Consider the following 20,826-nt stretch of genomic DNA (forward strand, 5'->3'; position numbering starts at 1 on the left):
TATCTATCTATTTATCTAGATATAATAGCATATATAAAAAATACTTAATCAGTTATGAGCAATAGTGATTATAATAGCAAATCGAGGAAAAATGATGAGAATGTATTGGCAGCATTTGATAATGAAGACAAATTCATAATAAATATGAAGAAAGTACTATTGCTAGACAGAACAAAAAAATTAATTATTAAAAAACCATAAAGTTTCCTTAATGGCTGATAGGTTGAATCTATCCAACAGAGAAAGATCTGGGATCATTTTAGCTGTAGCTGAAGCATTAGGTCACAATTTAGATGAAATATCTCAAAAAGCACAGCGAACAGATCAGGTAATAAAATTCGATAGCAAGTTTCAGATGATATTAAGAAAACATTCATTTCACCCATGTACTCTTTTATTCACTGGGATTCAAAGCTGGTATCTGAAGTCGATGGTAAAGTGGAACGTTTGGCTATTGTAGTAACAGGAAAACCAAGTGCACTGGAAGGGAAATTGTTGTGTGTATCCAGCATTCCTGATACAACTGGGCAAAGTCAGGCAACAGCTACCATAGATGCTGTAAAGGCATGTAAACTAGAAAAAACACTTGTGGCAATGATTTTTGACACAACTCCATCTAATTTACGTTAGATAAATGGTTCTGCAAAGTTAATTGAAGAACAACTTAATAAAAAGTTACTTTGGTGTGCCTGCCAACACCATATTTTTGAAAGAGTTTTGTCTTCTGTTTAGTTAAGTTTTTAGAGAATGTAGATCTCCAAATTACGAGCCATTTAGACACTTTAAAAATGAGGTATGGCCTAAACTTTCATTAACTTCAGATACTACTTTTAGAAATATAAAAATCAAAAAAGCAGTATTAAAAACCAAACAAGCAAAAATTATAATTTTTTTGTCTGGTTTACTTAACGGGAAATCACAAAAAATATTAAGACATAATTATCGAGAATGTTATCAACTTGCTTTGCAAACTGGAAGCCTTCCATCATGCTAGCCATGCATCATGCTTTGATGTGTACAATCTTGTACACATCAAAAATGTTTGCTTTTGCTGACCTGGCAGAGTATAAAGAAAGTTTTATAAAAAATTATCACGGTTTTGTAAATTTTTTTTACTATTTTATGTGAAAATATGGCTTACGTGCACAAGCACAATCGATACCCCATTTAATGACTTGGGATTCTACATAGAAATGCTTATTTATAAAAAAATTGACAATGATGTTGCTTGTGATAAAACTAAAATTGCTAAAACAATTCTGCAAAATATAAAAGAAAACTGTGAACAAGATATAGGCTTTCCCCAATTTCCTCTTCTGAAGCAGAGTACTTGTTTGACTGATTTAATTGGGCCAAAATCAAGCAACATTCTAAATTTATTCAGATATTCAAATGAGAACAGTGGCTGGTTGGCAAAACTTCCAAAGTTTTGGAAAGCTAACACAAATTTTAAATACATGTTTGAGCATATCAAATCACTGAAATCTGTAAACAATACAGCAGAACGAGTTGTTAAACTAATTCAAGACTATGCAACATATATTACAAAAGATGACGAGCAGAAAGAATTTCTTTTACGTGCAGTAGAACACCACCGAAAAATTCTTCCTCACATAAATAAACAAGCAATTAAAAAACTTAATTTTTGAAAATAAGCTCTAAACAATCTCTTTTTCATTATACCTTTAAAATATTGTTATTTTGTTGTTATAATTTTAAAAAAAAATGAGATTTTGAATTTCTTAGTGCTTATTTTCATTGTACTTTAATATTAAAAACTGATACCAATCATTTCTTTGTTTCTTTGTTTAATAATCGAGTATTTATCAAGTTTTTTATTTTAATTAAAAATTATAATTTATATAGTTCCATACTTTAGCAGAAAAAATCATACAACAAGGGTATTATGAGAGAGGATGGGGACGGGGCGAAGGAAGGGGGGTCATAAACCAGGTGACAACTTATTTTTAATAAATTTTTAGTTTTATTTATTACAAAACTATTTGAAATTATAATAATAATTAATTATACTGGATATAAATAATAGATATATAAAAGAAGTATACCAATGATTGTTTTGGGGCAAAAACACTTTAAAGGGGTTATGAGGGGGTCAAATATAATATTTTTTTGAAAATAACATTTGATTAAGTTTTATTACACAAAATTACACAAGAAAATTATAAAAAAAAGCAAACATAGTTGATTATCAAAAATAATTTCAGTCCTTTGTGTCATTTTTTTAGAAAAAAAAAACACAAAAAAAAGAGCGGCGGGGGAGAGGGATGGGGTGGGGTCAAATATGAGAATTTTTTGCCTTTTTTTGTTATTGTTGCTTTCAGTCGATAAAAATGCAAATGAAACTGATTGAAAATCTAAAAATAGTTAAAAAAAAAAAAAATTCATGTCATTTTGGGACACCCTAATATATATATATATGTATATATATATATATATATGTATATATATATATATATATGTATATATATATATATATATGTATATATATATATATATATATATATATATATATATATATATATATATATATATATATTGAGAAAGAGAGAGAGAAAGAGTGAGAGAGACAGAGAGAGGGGAGGGAGAAATAGAGAGAGAAAGATAAAGAGATAGAGAGAGAGAGAGAGAAAGAGTGAGTGAGAGAGAGGGCCAATTAAATATATTTTAAACAATGGCTCATGGAACTATTTTAACTAATTTAAAAAACCATTGTGGATCATCTACTCTGATTTTTTAAATTTCAGACTTTCAATGATTCAAAAAATAAAGTTTTTTAAACATGACATATACATATACATATACATATACATATATATATATATATATATATATATATATATATATATATATATATATATATATATATATATATATATATATAAATATATATATGAATGTAAAAGAAGAATCTTATTATATCATATAACTATTATATATATTAAGAGTGCTCGATAGTTACACTAGAGCTTTTTATATATAAATGTTACTGTTACCTACAGTACCAGGAATTAGCATATAGCTAATGTTTATAATAATGTGGATAATATAGTTTTGCGACTCAGAGTTTCAAGTGTTTCCACAATCATCAAGCAAGTCACAGAAAAATTAATTTTGCTATAAATTTTGTTAAGAAAATTACAGTTTTTATTTAGGTTTTGAAGGGAAACTTGTAAATAATTAATCAGTGGGTGTAAGTTATTTATTAGTAATTAGTTTTTAAAACTGATAAGTAAAAATTTATAAACTAGGTTAGTTTTAATTAGACTGTTAAAATAATAACTGATATTTACATGCTTAAAATTTAAAATGAGGTAAAATAATTTATGTTGAATCCATAATTTATGAATAAATTTAGATTTTTTAGAAAAAATTAAAAAAAAAAAACGAAAAAACTATTGCGTACATATTTTTTAAGGTCGCCAATTTATTGCTGATCTCATTTTTCCTAATTTCAAGAGCTGTGGTTTGATACACTAGAATTACTCCATTATCCATCTTGAATTGACTTTTGGTGTTGTAAAAATCATGTGAACATTCTCAAACCAGTTTTACTTAAATATGATTTATCAAAACTACAAGTTAGTTTATAAAAACTTAGTTTGCTGAAGTGTGGCAATAACAATTTATTTTTACTTTTTAATATTGTTTTTAAAATAGAACTAGATTTAAAAACAGCTCTGTAACCAAAATTCTGATATATTTTTCTGACTTTTGGGCTTATCCAGGTATCCATGATAGCAAAACTATTTTTAGATCATTTAAGGAGGTAGTTTTTTTTTGGTCAGATAAAGCTTTTGATGCTTTGGTTTTATATTTTTTAACTATTTGTTTTAATTCATAGTATTTTTATCATATTTTTTGTTAGTATGTTATTTTATCTTATGTTTTGGATCTTTATAATTTTAATGGCTTTTATTATTTAATGATTTATTATGTTCATGATAAACTTTTTAATGCCTTTGAACGAAAGGATCCCAAAATTAGAACACTTAAAAGTTTATTTTTGGATTATCGAATAAAACAGGTAAAACAAAAAAAATATATAACATAAAAAATCTTAAAAATGTGACTTCTGAAGTAAAGGAAGTTTTTTTACTTTTATGAGGATAATAGTAATAGCAGATTATTGCCAAGAGCAATAACTTGCTATTACTATTGATAATTATTAAAATTACTATTAAAATCAAATGGTGGCCTTAGCTTTATGTTCATTAGAAAATGAAGCATATATCAGGGCTTGTGACGAAGAAAATTGCCAAGCCTGTTATATCACGCTTGTAAAATTAGAATATGTTGTCATCGAGTGCTCAAGAAAACGTCAACAAGAGCTACTGTGAAATTTAAAAATTGCTGAAGGCCATGCTTATAAAAAGCTTTTTATTTGTTATACATCATTATTTCGTCAACAAATGTTTGAAGTAGTATCTACAACAAATATTTGAAGTAGTATCTACAACAAATGTTTGAAGTAGTATTTACACCAGCGCACTCATGACACTACTTCAATAAAGTAGATTTTTATACTTCACAACGTCTTGTATCTTGTTTTTTTTTAAACTATCCATGGTAAAAAAAACAAAACATTTTTGAAATAATTAAATATCAACATTTAACAATCAATTTAATAATTAACTATCGACATTAAAAAAATCTCTATTATGAATATTTATTTTATTATAAACAATGTGTGAAATATTACAGACAATTACAAATAAATCTTTGATGTTTTTACAAAATTAAAAATATTCTGCAGTTTTAATTTTCTTATAGTGATTTTCTAATTTTCTATTCTTATTTTATTTGCACATTTTTATATTTGCTTTATGTTTCCATGTGTACTTGGTTAAAGTAGATAACATTCCATTATTGAAATTAGCGATTATTAACAACTTTAAAATGTTCATTCATTACATATCAGTGCAAAAGAGAAACTTATCAAAAGCGAGTGACGTAGTGCTCTTTATGTTTTATATCAGCACTTCGATAATATTATATCTTTAACTAAAAATTTTAATTGAAAATACTTTATAAAAAATCAAAAAACAATATATTATTTGCTCCGCCCCAACTTTTTGACAAGCGTGATTTTTTACTTTTGTTATAAGCCGAATAAGCATTGTTTATCGCACTTAGAAGGTACAAAATACTTAGTTGCATCTAAACAGGATGAAGCATTGGTTGACAAGAAATTATAAGTGTTAAAGCAATATCAACTATCAATATGATTTTCTTAAGAACCAATGCAAGTTGATACAATAAATCAAACTGTCAACTGTTTGAAATTACATTTTTTAGTCAAAAAATAAAACTCTTTTCAGAAAAGAAATTGAGTTTTATCTCAATGTAAACACTTGCTGGAACAAAATACATAAAATGTTTGAGACATTGATAAAACAAAAAAGGCAAGTTAAGAAATTTAATCAGAATTTAAAGCAGATTTAAATTTAGTTGATAATGTAGGCTGTAAAGCATTGAAATATTTACAAGTGAAACCTGCTAAACCAGTTGTGGCAGTGAAACCTGCTAAACTAGTTGTGGATAATCTTAGGAAAAAAGATTCAAGACTGTTGAACACTGAAACAATATTAGATTATGATTAGATTATGATTAGATAGATTATAAATGTTATTATGATTATTATGTTTGAAAACTTTCATAAAAAGTAAAATTAACAAAACGTTGATGGATAATTTTAGGATTAAAATCGATGAGTGCTGGAATAAAAAGATGCCATAAATTTATATGGCATACACCTTAAAAATTATATAATAACAACACCAAAACTATCTATAATCACAAAGATCTAATAACTTATGAATATGTTTAAGAAAACAAACAAAAAAGTTAAAAAAAAAGAAAAGTTAAATGTTGTCATCTTGATTATTTTGGTGCCAAGAATGTTAAAATTATCAAAGTAACTGCCAGTAATCCTACAAATGAAATTTCAACTCTACAAGAAGAGGGTTGCTAAAGAAAAATGAATCACCCGCAATAATTTCTGGGCAGGATAACTCAGGTGGGTAAAGACTGAAATTAATTCCTTCACTAATAAAAGCCATACAAATAAAGATAAACAACAAAAGCTTTATGATGCATTATTTGAAACTAGGCCTTCAGATGTTGAAAGAGTATTTTCTGTGGACACCAACTTCTGTACGAAAAAAAGATCATGACTTTGATTAAATCATCATCAGCGCATTTTTAAAATTTTAAATAGTAAAGTTTCTATGGCGATTTTAAGTATTGAATAACATTTTACTTGTTAAAAAAAAAAAAAGCCTAGTTAAACCAAAGTTAAGTGATAACTATTAATTAACTTTGATGTTTAAGTTTCATTTTTTTAAATTTTAGTGACTCAACAAAACATAACAGTGTCTAACTAGACACACTGTTTTGTCATATTTTAATGTCAAATTTATTCTGAGTTTAAATTTATAATCAACATTGTCAGGGTTTACAAAAATCAAGTTGCAGTCTGGGAAATTGTATTTAAAAATGTTTATAAATGTTCCCAAGTAAAATACACTAATATTGTAGAGCAATTATGTTAATATGCTATTTTGTCAAGACTTTTATAAAATTGTTAGGTTTCTAAACATAAAATAATGCTTTTTTAAAGAATTTTTCAACAAGAAAAGTTTACAAAACCATTAAATAGCTGAACTTTTTTTTTCACAAATATTATAAATATAACAGCAGAGATTATTTTAAGACTATTTATTAATGTATTTTGTCATGTTTGTAAATAGATAAAGTTACAGCAAAAGTCACTTAAGTTTGAAAGATGCATTATTAATTTATTGTTTTCTTGTATTAAATGCCAAAAAGAGAGGTCATTAATTAAACGTCAAATTTAATGTCAAATGCTCCACATTGTATGTCAAAATAAGATCAAAATAAGTCAAAAAAGAAATACGTTTCCATGGATACTCACCAGAATATATGAATAAAGTATATACTTAATATAAAAAGAAAGACAACAAGAAAAAATTCACAGTTTTATAAAAAATGCTGTAAAAATTTATTGCTAGCTAACATGCTGCAAAGAAATTACGCTTTTCTTGACCATTTATTATAAAAAATTAGGCTACTGTAATTTTTCTACACCAAATTTACAGCTTTTAGAGTAAATTCTCATCCAAAGAAGAATTTAAAAAACTTATACTCTTCATGATATATTTTGAGTAAAAAAAAGATAATTTGTTTTAAGATTAATTTATACTATCCATAACAAAATTAATTTACACCACCATCATAAGATTAATTTACACCACCATCATAAGAATAATTTACACCATACATAATAAAACTAATTTACACCGCCATCATAAGATTACTTTACACTGCCATCATAAGATTAACTTACACCATCCATAATAAGATCAATTTACACCACCATCATAAGATTAATTTACACTACCATCATAAGATCAATTTACATTGCCATTATAGGATTAATTTACACCATCCATAATAAGATCAATTTACACCACCATCATAAGATTAATCTACACCACCATCATAACATTTATTTAATTAGCAAAATTATTTATATATTTGATTTATGTTTCAGTTTATTGGCAATAAAGTTTGCCTTAAATAAAAGCCTTTAATAAAGCTTTACTTTTGTTTAACTTTTTTGTTTAAGTGATACTATGTATGTGACAAAATCATGAGTTTTTCAATTTAGTTAAATATTAAAATTGATTTTTAAAGACCATGAAATTCTTGAAAAAAATTATTTATATAGTATTTTAATAGTATAAATAATATGAAAACCAATCTTCTATATATAACACATATTACCTCTGTACATTTTTTGACTATAAATATAATTAAGAACGTCAATTTGTAGTAACTTTACTATATATGCAGGAACCATCTAAAACAAAACAAGGATTTTTTAAGTCAGGAAAAGAATTTTAATCTTTTGGTTTGTTATAATAACATCAAAACTTAAAAAAATTACAAGTAATTGACGTTGGGCATAAAATATTAAAAAAATTTGATCAACACCAGACCCAAACATGTCAGGCAAACATTATTAAAAAAAATATTATTTAGATCTTAAATAAAATCAAAATGGGTCATTCAAACATTCAAACTTTATCAAAAAATCCTTTTGTTTTTTCAAAAAAAAATTTGGGAAAAGTTTAAAACTTTGAATTTTTTCACCAGTGTAAAATGGTATTGTAAGGGGTTGGTTAAATCACAAATATTTGACTTGGTAAATTTAAAACATATTTAAACTTAGCATAATTGCTTTACTATATTAGTGCATTTTACTTAGGAACTTTTGTAAACATTTTTAAATACAATTTCCCAGACTGCAACTTGATTTTTGCAAACCATGATAATGCTGACCATAAATTTTAACTCAGAGTTAACTTAATATTAGAATAACTATATATATATATATATATATATATATATATATATATATATATATATATATATATATATATATATATATATATATATATATATATATATATATATAAATATATAAAGCGTAACAGATTGTAAAATTTTTTATAATAATATTTTAATTTAATTAGATACATAAGTTTCTTTTTCTTTTATTACAATTAAGACAATGTTATATCATCATTTTGAAATATTTATACATTTACAAAATACTAACCCTTATACCATTTTAGGCCAAAATAACAGTAAACATTAAATTTAAATTAAATACATAATATTTTAAAACACAATTGGTATAATACAACCTTCCCTGCATTTATACCTGTGCAACTCATTACCATATAAAATATTTAGTAGTGTGACCCAAACTGAATTTAGCTAAAACTTAATTTAAAGGTTAGGAAAATAAACTTAATTTTACAAATTACTAAATTAAGTAAGTAAATTGAATGAAAAGTTTGATAAACTTTTAGTTCAACTTAAACTAGTCAGCTAAAGTCTTACTTTTTAGATAAATATTGACAAACTTATAAGTCTCCTGACTAAGATTTGTCAGGAAACTTAAAAGTTTGCTAATATTTATCTACCAATAGTTGACTAATTTTTTACATAATTCTAAGTAAAGTTGAAAAGCTATAATAAGAGTGAAAACAACTTTTTAAAATCTTGTTTGCTCCCTATAGGCTGCAAGCAAACACTATTAAGTTGAGAGTTACTAGAAAATAAAAATTGAGTTAAAGAGCAAGGACACAGTTGACAGAAAACTTAAAATCTTGTATGTTGTATGAGTCAGGAAAACATGATGATAGGAGAGAGTTCCAAAGAATTAAAAAAATTTTTTGAGCATGCAGGGACGGATACAATAAAAGGATTTGACTTGGCTGAATAACTAGACAAATGAGAATGAGTTTTGATTGATCAAACTAGAGATGATAGCTTCTTTAAGCAGCAATCGCGTTTTTGTAGAAAAGAGAAAGAGATGCAATCTTACAACAATGGGCAATGAAAGAAAGGCTTAAACTCGACAAATAAAATAGATCGAATTACATTTACAATTACAATGGAGATTGGGAGAGAGGCTTAGGTTCAGCAAATAAAGCAGGTCCAACTATATTTACAATGTAATTTTGGACCTTGTCTAGAAGAGAAAGAGCATCATTAAAAGAACCAGCCCAAATATTACAATAATATTACAAATTATACAAGTAATTCATACAGGAGAGAATATGAGATTTGTAGAAAATAGAATCAGGAGTGAGATAAAGCATGATAAAGAGAACTTTGCAATCGATTGTATATATAGTTTCCATGAGAGGTCAATAGAAAATAATAATTTAAGAAGAGAACTCAGTGAGAGGTTTACCATTCATTAATATAGTAAGGTTAACAAAATCGCAATAAATAGCAGTAGAAATGCGGTAGTGGTGTAGTGGTAGAGCATTCGCTTCATAAGCGAGAGGTTCCAAGTTCGATTCCCACCACATCCCTAGTAGTACCGCGCTCAACTTGTTTCTCCGCGCAGCGGCATTGTTTGTCAAGGTTCGTGTTGAGAGAGGGTGATAACCACAAGTAGCCTCCTCATCTGTGGCCTTCTCGGCTTTGGGGAGGTGAATTATTAAAAACAAAAATTGCAGTAAATAACTAAGTTTTGTTGGAGTTCAGCAAATAGAGCCACTTAAAATGTAAGATTTTTAAGAAGTTCATTAACGACCAAGTTTTGTAACCCAGAAAATACTGGAGATGAGTAGAGTGTTGGTGTTTGGAGGTGACATAATAACGCAATTAGAAAGAAATGATTTGATAATCCTAAAAACTTTCCCAGATTTTTTTTAGACTTTTTCAGACTATATTGTGGAAAAGACCAGAATGCCAAGCCTTATCTAGAGGTTTTGATAAGTTAAGAGCAATAGCATATGCTTTGCTTCCTCTATCTAATGCATGTTCAAATTTTTTAATCACAGTAGTAAGTAAGTCAGCCGTAAAAGAAGATCAAAAACCATATTGATTGTCAGATAGTTAGATATTAGACTCAAGATGGGGTGTTAGAAATTTGTTGATCAAGACTTAAAGATCTTCCTAATAATAGTGAGAAGACTGATCAGAACTTAGTTGAAGGAACCATAATATCTTTGTTTTTTCTCAGAGTTTTTGAAAGTTGGAACCATAGATACCATTTTACAGCAGGCAGAAAACAAGGTTCAGTCAAGCACTTATTAAATAGTTTATAGAAAATTAAAAAAGTTTGAGTTAGAGGAAAAGTCAGGGTTAGAGACAAGACACAAATTAAGTGAAGTAAGTGATTAGGGTTGTCTGGAAAACAAGTCACAAAGCCTATCTCATTAAGAAATTAAGAAACACAAAAGTTATTTGGTTTAGTGCCAGCAGATTCAGAGGTGTTAGAGCTAAGGCATTTAGTGTGATTCGCATCAAAGTAACAACAATATTGGCAGAGAGTTAAAGAGAAAGGGTAATTTAATCAGAAATTACATCTTGAAGAGTGCAGTCTTGAGCACACAAAAGAAAATTATAAGAAACAATTATTAAAAATACAAATATTAAAAATCCATAAATTATTGAACTATTTTATATCAAATAAAAAACAGTAAATAAATATATTTTTTTAAATTAACATACTTATTGCTTACCATCTAATCTCTTTGCAGCATCCAAATCATCATCATTGATTCGAAACTTCACAGTTTTTTTAAAGCATGTTGTCTCTATAAACAAATGAACAAGTATTTAAAAATATAATACACACACATACATATATTCATAAAATAATTATCTGTCAAAGCATATTTTTTAACTAATCTGATACCACTATTTAAGTTAAGAGTACCAGAAAACAGAGAATATTGTTAAAGAACAAGAAAACAGTTGACAAAAGACTTTAAAGAAACTGTAAATTGTATGAGCCAGGAAAACACAAAAAAGGGAGAGAGTTCCATAGGATTGATGCAAGAGGGATTTTTATATGAATGAAAGTTTTTAAGGGGAAATTTATATGAATTATAGTTTTTAATGCATTTTTAAATATTTAGTGTGAAAATTTTCAAAGGGTTTAGAGTGAAAATTTTCAAAGGGTTTTTAAAGACACAGTAAATAGATGATACTTTAATGAATGACAAGTCATGTAAGGTTGAGAATTGCCTAATAGGACAAGAGATGATAGCTTGTTTGAGCAATGACAATCATAGTTTTTTGAGATAAGAAAAGATATAACTTCACAATAATTGTATATTACAACAGAGGCTCAAGCTTGGCATCTTGAGCAAATTCAACAGTATTTACAACATATTTGTATCTTGTCTTGAAAAAAAGGATATCATTAAAAGAACCACCCCAAATTTAACAAATAGTATTACATACATGGATGAATAAGAGAAAAAGAGTTAGTTTTAGCGAGAGTTGAAAAAGGAGGTATTCCATTTTTTATTGTGCTTAACCTGCTTGACTTGAAGTCTGACAATGGAGTCTGCTCCACCTCCACCACAATGGAGTCTGTCCACCTGCCAAACTTTGGTAAAGGTGGAGCAGACTCCATTGTAAAAGGCATTAATAACATTTTTGAAACAGGGGAAATCAAACTAGATCCCAAAGATTATAAAAATAAATTAGTAAGTATAACATCAGATAGGGCTAGCATCAACTTTGGCCGAAATCATGGTATTATTGTGCAATTTAAAACAGATAGAGAATGACAACTTCCAATACACTATGTCAACCATAGAGTCAAACTTGCAGTTAGAGATGTTTTTTCTGAGAACTGCAAACTAATGCAAGTAGATAATTTTTACAATACAAATTTCTATCTACTTCGAAATTTTGGAAAAACGAAATAAGAAGTGATAAGAACATTTAAAATAACAAACTTAGACATGACTTCTGCAGAGGAAGATTAGACATTATGCTCTGTGAGAAGTATAAAGAGAAATGTTATTCCTGACATCTGTTGTTTTGATTTTTAAAAACTCCAGAGAATATTCTGACCCCTTCAACGATTGACTGATTAGTCTTTTTTCTGTTATTAATGTTGATTCACATCAAAAAGATCTTTATAAGTCAAGTGTAAAATGCCTCATCTATCTTAATGCAATTCAACATAATTTATATACAAACTAATTCTCTCGATATATTTACAATTACATATTTACAATTATATTATATACAAATATGTCTATATACATACACAACTATTTACAAGTAAAGCTAATCAATCGTTACCTTTAAAACAATCAGTATATTTACACATTACACTTCCCCTTGGTCATAATGACCACCTTGTCTCAAGGACTAAAATGCTTAGGGGCCCTAAGCATTTTAGTCCTTGCCACGTGCTCCTACGTAGCATTGGCGTTTTCTTTGTTTTATCTCCAGGCAGCACAATGTATAGCTCTTCATCATCATCTGGATCCTCATTCAAATCATTATCACCTCTAAATTATACAAGATCTTTATTCCAATCACTGTCAACTCTTACTTGTCTTAGGTCTCGCACATGTCAACACATTTAGTCCACTTCTACCATTTGCTCTGAGATTAATACTGTAATTATTCTAATCTTGTATTGAGAGTCGCATCGGTTATCCGGATATTTAACCCATACTTTATCACCAAGTTTAAAATTAATTGTTATCTTCTTATAAGGATCATGTGAATTCTTGTTGTTGCCAATTCCTCTTACTCTAATTCGTTTTAATAACTTATTTGCAGGTGCAGTAGAAGACTTACAACTATCTTTTAGACTAATGTTATACCAATAAACTGCCTCCAGTATGCTGCACGAAACTCTCTTCACTGTTCTTTTGACAGTTTGATGACATCATTCCGCAATTCCAAATCCAGAAGGTACATAGGTACACCTGAATTGAAGTTTAATGTTTCATTTATTTACAAACTGTGAAAATATCATGCTTCAAAATGCAGTATCATTGTCCATCAGTATTTCATCAGGACCTCCTTGTTCAAAAAATATTGTGTTTAACTCCTGAATAAGAAATGCACTGGTTTAATTTTTAAGATTTTGCCATATTGCATACTATGTAGATCCACAGTCGATTAAAGTAAGGTAGTGCTGATAATGAGTTATATCCATGCCAGGTAGTTGCCACTTTCTTTTTACTTCATCTTCCTCTTTCAGCCATTTTATTGGACTTGGATCAATTAATTAATAGGCTATGTATTTCTCAACCACTTGTTTTACTTCTTCATTGCTTACTGAAAGGTCAATTTTACAAACGAAGTACAATATTTTCTTCACGCCATAATGTCCTGTAGATCTATGAATGTGCTTGATTTCTTTGGAAGATAGCGAAGTTCTAATAACGCCACTTGCTGCCATTTCAGAGGGTTTATCAACCATTTTTAACCAACTATTAGGCACTCTAGTAAGAGCATTGACCAAGTTAAACTCTGAAGCGACAAGCTTAATATCTACTTTGAGTTGGTATTCTTCCACTGTATTTGCAATATTCTGGAGTCTTCTTCTTATCAGCATTTCATTTGAAGCTTTTGTCCTCAATCTAGATTTTCCAGTAAGTGCGTCGGTAACCCAATGGAATACCGCTTTCGAATATTTATTCCTTTAATTACTGCATCATGTTTGGACATATTTATATGTGTTGTGTCATCTTTTCTTAACCAACAAGCGCCTTTGATTATATTGCCATCAACCTTGACAATCATGCCGAGTGTTATTACACTAGCATCTACCCAAATTGTTACCTCGTTACTATTAACACTCCGAATTCCCTTAGCAGGATCGTATTCCATGTTCTTTTAACAATATCATTCAGCATTTTTTCCAGATAATTGCATTTTATTTTTTATCACATGTTTTTGTCAGCATATTTGCTGTTCTTTTACAACAAGGCTACACGCAGCCAACCACAAACCGGAAGATTCCATGCCATTTTTCTGCACAAAGAAAAGATGTTACGTCTTGTTAGTGAATTCGGAATTTCACCAAAATCATTATCTCTTCTCCAACACAACTTTTTATTTTCCATTCCAACATATAAACCAAGAACTCTTGTTCCCTCTCATGCAGGGACCACAGGCTTACAATGTAGCCCATACATTTTCAAATGATCAAGTATGCCACGAACAGGTATTACGTCTTCATTGACAAAAATATCATCAATATATGATGACGTTCTTTTCCAAATTGTTTTGTCTTGCGATAGCACTTTGTCCAAATCCGCCTTCATCATGACTGGCGCAACATTTAGTCTGAACCCCAAATGAGTTAAACAAGATTTTTGTCCACGGAACACAACAGTTTGGTAAGCCCAGAGTTTCTCATCAATTTTTAGTTACAAGCTGAAGCTATATCAATTATTGAAACATTTTCTCTTAACTGTCTCCAGTCTCAAAGTTTGTCAGCACACGCATCTGTGTTCGCATTGAATGTTTCAATAAATGTGTTCAGCTCCCAGAAGTTTAATACTGGTTGTACTTTTCCTTTATTTCACTGCACCACTACCATGAAAGGAATCAAACCCTTTATTGGACCATGTTTCTTTGAATCGTACTTTTGCACCCACTTTTTCTCTATCCACCCTTTAATTTCTTTTTTGTAATCGTGTTTTATGCCAGCAGAGATAGTGCATTGAGTAATCATATTCACTAGAGTTTCAGGCTGAGAATCATTCTTCCATTTCCACACAATTATCTATTCTTGATTTTGTTTCTCAAATAAAGCTGTGAAATCCCGAGGAATTATACTCATATTACTGACATCTTTTGGCATATCACTTCTTAGTCCAAGTAAACATGATTTGTTTCTTCCCATAAAACAAACATCATGAGTTGCAGATATTGATACTCCACCTGAAGCCACTATTCCATCCATACCCATCAAAAAATAATAACCAAATGGTTTAAATTCATCTACACGCGCTTCCCCAAAAACTTCCTTCCTGTTTGGTGTGACAATTCAAGTTCAGCTAACATCTTTGCACTGCTGTTGTTGTCCATTTACAGTTACCACCCTAACTACTTTCTTTGTAATTTTTGGCACACATTTTTTAAAAATGATGCTGCAAGTACATCCTGAGTCAATCAACAATACCAAAGAACACTGTTAATGTCCAAGCGTATAATAGGTACGTCATTATTGATTGTTTAGGGAGAGAGCTGGCGCAAACATCTTCTCCCTTGGTACGTTTTTTGGACACATTCTTGATATGTGTCCTTTCTCTTGACACATATAACACAAAACATCGCCTGTCTCCGATCTTCAACCGGACTTGTTCTAATTACTATTTCCTCATAGATGATAATCTCCATCATTCCGTTCTTCAATCATGAGTGCTCTTGCTCGCACAAGTATTTGTATAATAGTAAGATCATTCATACAAGAACTTGATCTCAGCATCCGTCGAACTTCCTCAGGGAGCCCAGAAACAAAGGCACATGCAATTGCTCTGTCTGGTAGATCACCAATTAGCATAGATAATCTTTGCAGTTCCGCCAAATAAACATTACCTACTTCTCCATGCTTTAACTTTCTTGTATTGAAATGTTCGAAAGCTGTAAATGCATCAACGGCAAATGCTTTTAGCAACGCCTCCTTTTATCCAGTCAAAATCTTCTTTATCAGTTTCTGCTAACTGTTGATATACTGAAAATGCACCATTCATGAGACAGAGGCAGACAACACTCACCAAATCTGTTACATCAATTAGTTTGCATACCAGTTCAACTTTTTCCTGCCATTCTGCAACTGATTGTTGATCATTTTCACTAAACTCTGGAATTAACTTTAAATCAATTTTAGTCAACAATATTGCCAAATTAGCTTGTTGTTTCACAACAAAAAGAACTTAAAACTTAAAAGAATCATTAACTATATTAACATATTACAATTAGCAAGGTCCTTGAGTTTTAGGTCAATAAATTTCTCACAACCCGTCTTGAATCAAATAATTTACTGTCAGACAATCAATATAGTGTTCAATTCTCTTGCTCTACAGCTGACTTGCTAACTGCTGTGACTAGAAGATTTTATCGCACATTAGATGGAGGCAGTGAAGCTAGGGCTATTGCTCTTGACGTGTCTAAAGCTTTCAAAAAAGTTTAACATGCTGGTCTTTTCCATAAGCTTGCTTCATATGGTGTATCTGGTTAAGTTTTTGAGATAATCAAACCGTTTCTTTCTAACCGCTTTATTAAAGTCACCCTTAAAGGCCAAGACTCTTTATTTCCAGTAACTGTTGGGGTACCTCAAGGTTCTATCCTTGCTCCTATTTTTTTTTTTATCTGCATTAATGATCTTCCTGACAACCTTACATCTAAACTGACCCTATTTGCTAATGACTCGATTTTAAACTCTTGTTTTGACAAAAAGTTTTCTCTTTACAATTGCTTTGAACAGGTAGCCAATCTTGAATCTGAACACATTGGCTACCTGTTCAAAGCAATTGAAAAGAAATTTTTTTTTTGTCAAAACAAGAGTTTAAAATTGAGTCATAAGCAAAAAGAGCCAGTTTAGATGTAAGGTTAATATAGGAATGTAACTAAAGTATAAGATTTTCATATGGTTTTTAAGCTATTATTCATGAGAAAGATTAATTTACATTCATTGAACGAAAACTTTAAAAAAGAAAAATTAGGACCATGCTTTATAAAAATAATTAGGTCAGCATTAAATTGCCAACCATAATTTCCTATGATTGAATAATGGATTAAAATAAAAGATTAATTGGAAAAAAAAAAGTGTACCTTTTTCGATATCATTATTAAAATCTTTGGCTTTATCATTTTTTAATTTCTTAATTGTCACTGATGGTTTTTCAGACTTCTTTAAAAATTCTTCTTGAAACTGAAGTAAATCCTCTTCACTCTCATTTCTGCCTGGTCTTTTTATCATTTCTCTTAAAAACAACAGACACAAAAAATTATAAATATGTATATTATACATATATACATAAAAATTATAAACATATCTATGTTTATGTTTCTTCAACTTCCATGCTACCCCATGCAATTGATTGCTAAAAACTAAACCTTACATATACATGTTTAATATTAATGTAATACAGATTTGCTAGCAATATTATGTTAACAATAAAATTCCATATTATTAATATCAAATAAACCATTTTATTGTTACATATGTTTCACATTCCAGTTATATTTTACATACATAGATAACATAATGTTTGAGACTTATATCAAATAGAATGCTAAGCAAAAAATTAGTAAGATTGAAACCTGCAAACAAAAAAGCCTTAAATTCAAGCCACAGTTGTCCTAAACATATATATTTTTTTATTATTCTTTAATAAATTTATATTCATCGATAAATTTTAAATTACATAAAATAATCTCAAATAGTGAAATAATAATAGCAAAAATTCTGACTTTTTAAAGTTTAAAATTATTTTATATTTTTTGACTAAAAATATAATTTAGAATATCACTTTGATGTAATTTTACTATATAAGCATAAAACATACAAAGCAAAACAAGGATATTTTAGTGTCAAAAATAATTTTAAACTTTTGGTTGATTATAATGGCATCATAATTTTAACAACTATTCACAAGTATTTGAGGTTGGGCACAAAATTTAAAAAAAAAAAAACGATCAAAAAGATATCTTAAATTAAATCCAAACTTGTCAACAGAATTCAAGCTTCATCTCTTGACGTAAAGATAGTGAACAAAATGAAACAATTGGGGAGAGTTGTTTAATAATAAAGATTTGACTTGGACAAATTTTAAAGATTTTTAAATTTGGCATAATTGTTCTACAATGTGTGTATTCCTTTAGTTGGGCTGGAAAACAACAATTTTTTATACCTCTAAAACTTCTCTAGTACTTTGAAAAAAAAGTTCTCTAAAAGTGGGTCAACCTCAAATCAAATGAATTTATATTAAAACTTCGAAAATAAAAATTGTTTAATATAATAGTTATTGTTTTAAATTTTGTTGCATAAAATATATTGTTTACTTTTTTATCTAAAAGATAAAAAAACGCAGTTTTACAATTTTTTAATAATTTCTTTTTTTTTCGATTTGTTTTTTATAAAACAAATGTTGAGACTTTTATATAATTTCTATATTTTTGAGTGCCAGTATGACCTACTTTTGAGGAACTTTTTTTACAAAATGTTTGGGATCCTGTCAATGTAATTATTATAATATTATTACAAAAATGTCTACAAAAAATACCAAGAAAACTTTTGATATACATGAATACTTAAGTAGGTTGAAAACAACAACTTTTGGATATTGTGTTTTAATACCTCTAAATGTATTCTATATATTGAAAAAACACTTGAAAATAAAATGAATTTTGAATTAATTTTTTTTTAAGTTGAGTTTTAGAGCATTTGTTATAAATTTAAGAAATTGTTTTTTATTTTAAATGTTAAGAATATATTTTATTCAATTAACAAACATTTTTATACACCTAATGTTACCTTAGATTGTCCTATTTTTTGATTATTATAAAAAGTATGGCCTTATTATTTTTCATATATTTTTTTAAGATCTTGTTTATTTAAGATCTTATAAATATTTAATAAAAAGCGGTTTTTTTATTTGGACAACATGCATATTAGATAAACAAATTTCAAATTAACTCCACTAAACAATGGGTAAATAATGGACCAGAATCAAAAGAAAAAAGTAAAATTAAAGAAAGAATTCTTAAGTTTTGCTGAACGTTACACAAGGAAAACAATTGTTACATGATTACAAAATCTAATTTGACAGATGACCAATACAAATAATGGCAAAAGTACCAAATTTCTAAATAATCCTAAATAACAGTGAGGAAAAATAATAGCAGAGAAAATCAACCTCTATAAATAAGATCTTGAGAGTAATTGTTAGTAGGCAATTAATTGATTTAAATCATGTTTTCAAGTTGTTGCTAGATAAGTAATACCTAAATCATCAGATTTTTAGAAATTATCTGTAGGAAAACAAAATAATTAGATTTATATGGTTCTTTTGTAAATTTTTTTGTAAATCTAATTAAAAATAACTGTACTTTAATACAGAAAAATCATAATTAATGACGAATCAAAGTATTTAGAGTCCTTGTTTAAAGACAACATGATAAGAAATATCAAAGCTATGGCAAATCCAAATTGGTTTAGCTACACTACTTTGTTTTACTACTTTGTTTAATTATTTTTATCGTACTTTATTTACATTTATTTCTTCAATGAACTATAAAGCATGAACAGGGAAAAAGCGGAAAATTACAATGCACGAGTTAAATAATTCTTTATTTTTAATTTATAAACAAGTATAGTTTCTCGCAGTCCGATTAATCAAGGTCATTTTGGCAATGATTTATTAGGAATAAAGTTATTCCTAAAATAGTTCTATTTTTAATTTTTTTATTTAAATAATTAAAAATAGTTCTATTTTTAATTTTTTTTTTTTTTTTTTTTTTTTTTTTAAACAACTTCGCTTCCAACAAGGCTGCAAGCAGCCACTAATTGAAGTTGGAAGTTACTGAAAGAGAAAAGATGAAGATTGTAGAGCAAGATAACGATTGACGGACGACTTAAAAGATTTCAAATTATATGAATCAGGAAAGCAAGATGAAGGAAGCGAATTCCGAAGAGCTGACGATTAAGCGTTTTTGGAGCACTTAGGAACAGTCACAGAAAAAGGATGACACTTAATTTAATGACGAGTAACACCAGAATGAATTATAGTAGATGGCACAAGAGACGCTAGTTCATTATAGCAGTGCCCATTATAGTATTTGTAGAAAAGAGAAAGAGAAGCAACATTACGACGATGTGATAATGGTTGGAGGTTGGCTGCGAGAGCAGGTCTAACAATGTTTACAATGCGTTTTTGCACCTTGTCTAAAAGAGAAAGGGCATCATTAGAAGATCCGCCCCAGATATGGCAACAGTATTCCATACAAGGCCGGATTTGAGATTTATAGAGATAGAGAATAGAATCCGAAGTAAGAAAGTGACGAGCTCGATAAAGAGATGCAACCTTAGCAGATGCTAATTTTGCAACTGATTTGATATATGGTTTCCAAGAAAGATTGGAAGTAAGAGTTAATCCTAGAAGATGAAGAGTAGGTGACTCATCGAGTACATCACCGTTCATAAATATAGGAAGATCTAAATTATTGCGATAACGATTGGCTGAAAAAAATTGAGTTTTATCTGAATTAATATTCACCAGCTACTGTGAGCCCCATGCTGTAGCAGAAGTGAGATCTTTTTCAAGCTCAAATGCCCCCTCCAAGCAATCAGAGGGTGATGGTTTCTTATCACGACAAGAATAAATGGTAGTATCATCAGCAAACAATGCCACCTTAGATGTGAGAATATCTGGAAGATCATTAGTATAAATTAAAAAGAGTATAGGGCCAAGGATAGAACCT

The 20,826-nt window shown here is 28.7% G+C and overlaps 1 protein-coding gene across 1 annotated transcript in view; it reads right to left on the bottom strand.

The window, feature by feature from the left end:
• The window catches only part of LOC101235135 (RNA polymerase II-associated protein 1), a 65,720-nt gene extending 48,389 nt beyond the window's left edge, over positions 1 to 17,331 (bottom strand). Inside the window, exons 1-2 of the mRNA XM_065804807.1 lie at positions 17,176 to 17,331; positions 11,094 to 11,168 (exon numbers count right to left, since the gene is read on the bottom strand). Coding sequence (XP_065660879.1) covers positions 11,094 to 11,168; positions 17,176 to 17,323 — 223 coding nt within the window. The 5' untranslated portion in view covers positions 17,324 to 17,331. The remainder of the gene's footprint in view (positions 1 to 11,093; positions 11,169 to 17,175) is intronic.
• Positions 17,332 to 20,826: the final 3,495 nt, after the last annotated feature.

The sequence above is a fragment of the Hydra vulgaris genome, chromosome 09, assembly GCF_038396675.1.
Source record: "Hydra vulgaris chromosome 09, alternate assembly HydraT2T_AEP".
Lineage (NCBI taxonomy): Eukaryota > Metazoa > Cnidaria > Hydrozoa > Anthoathecata > Hydridae > Hydra > Hydra vulgaris.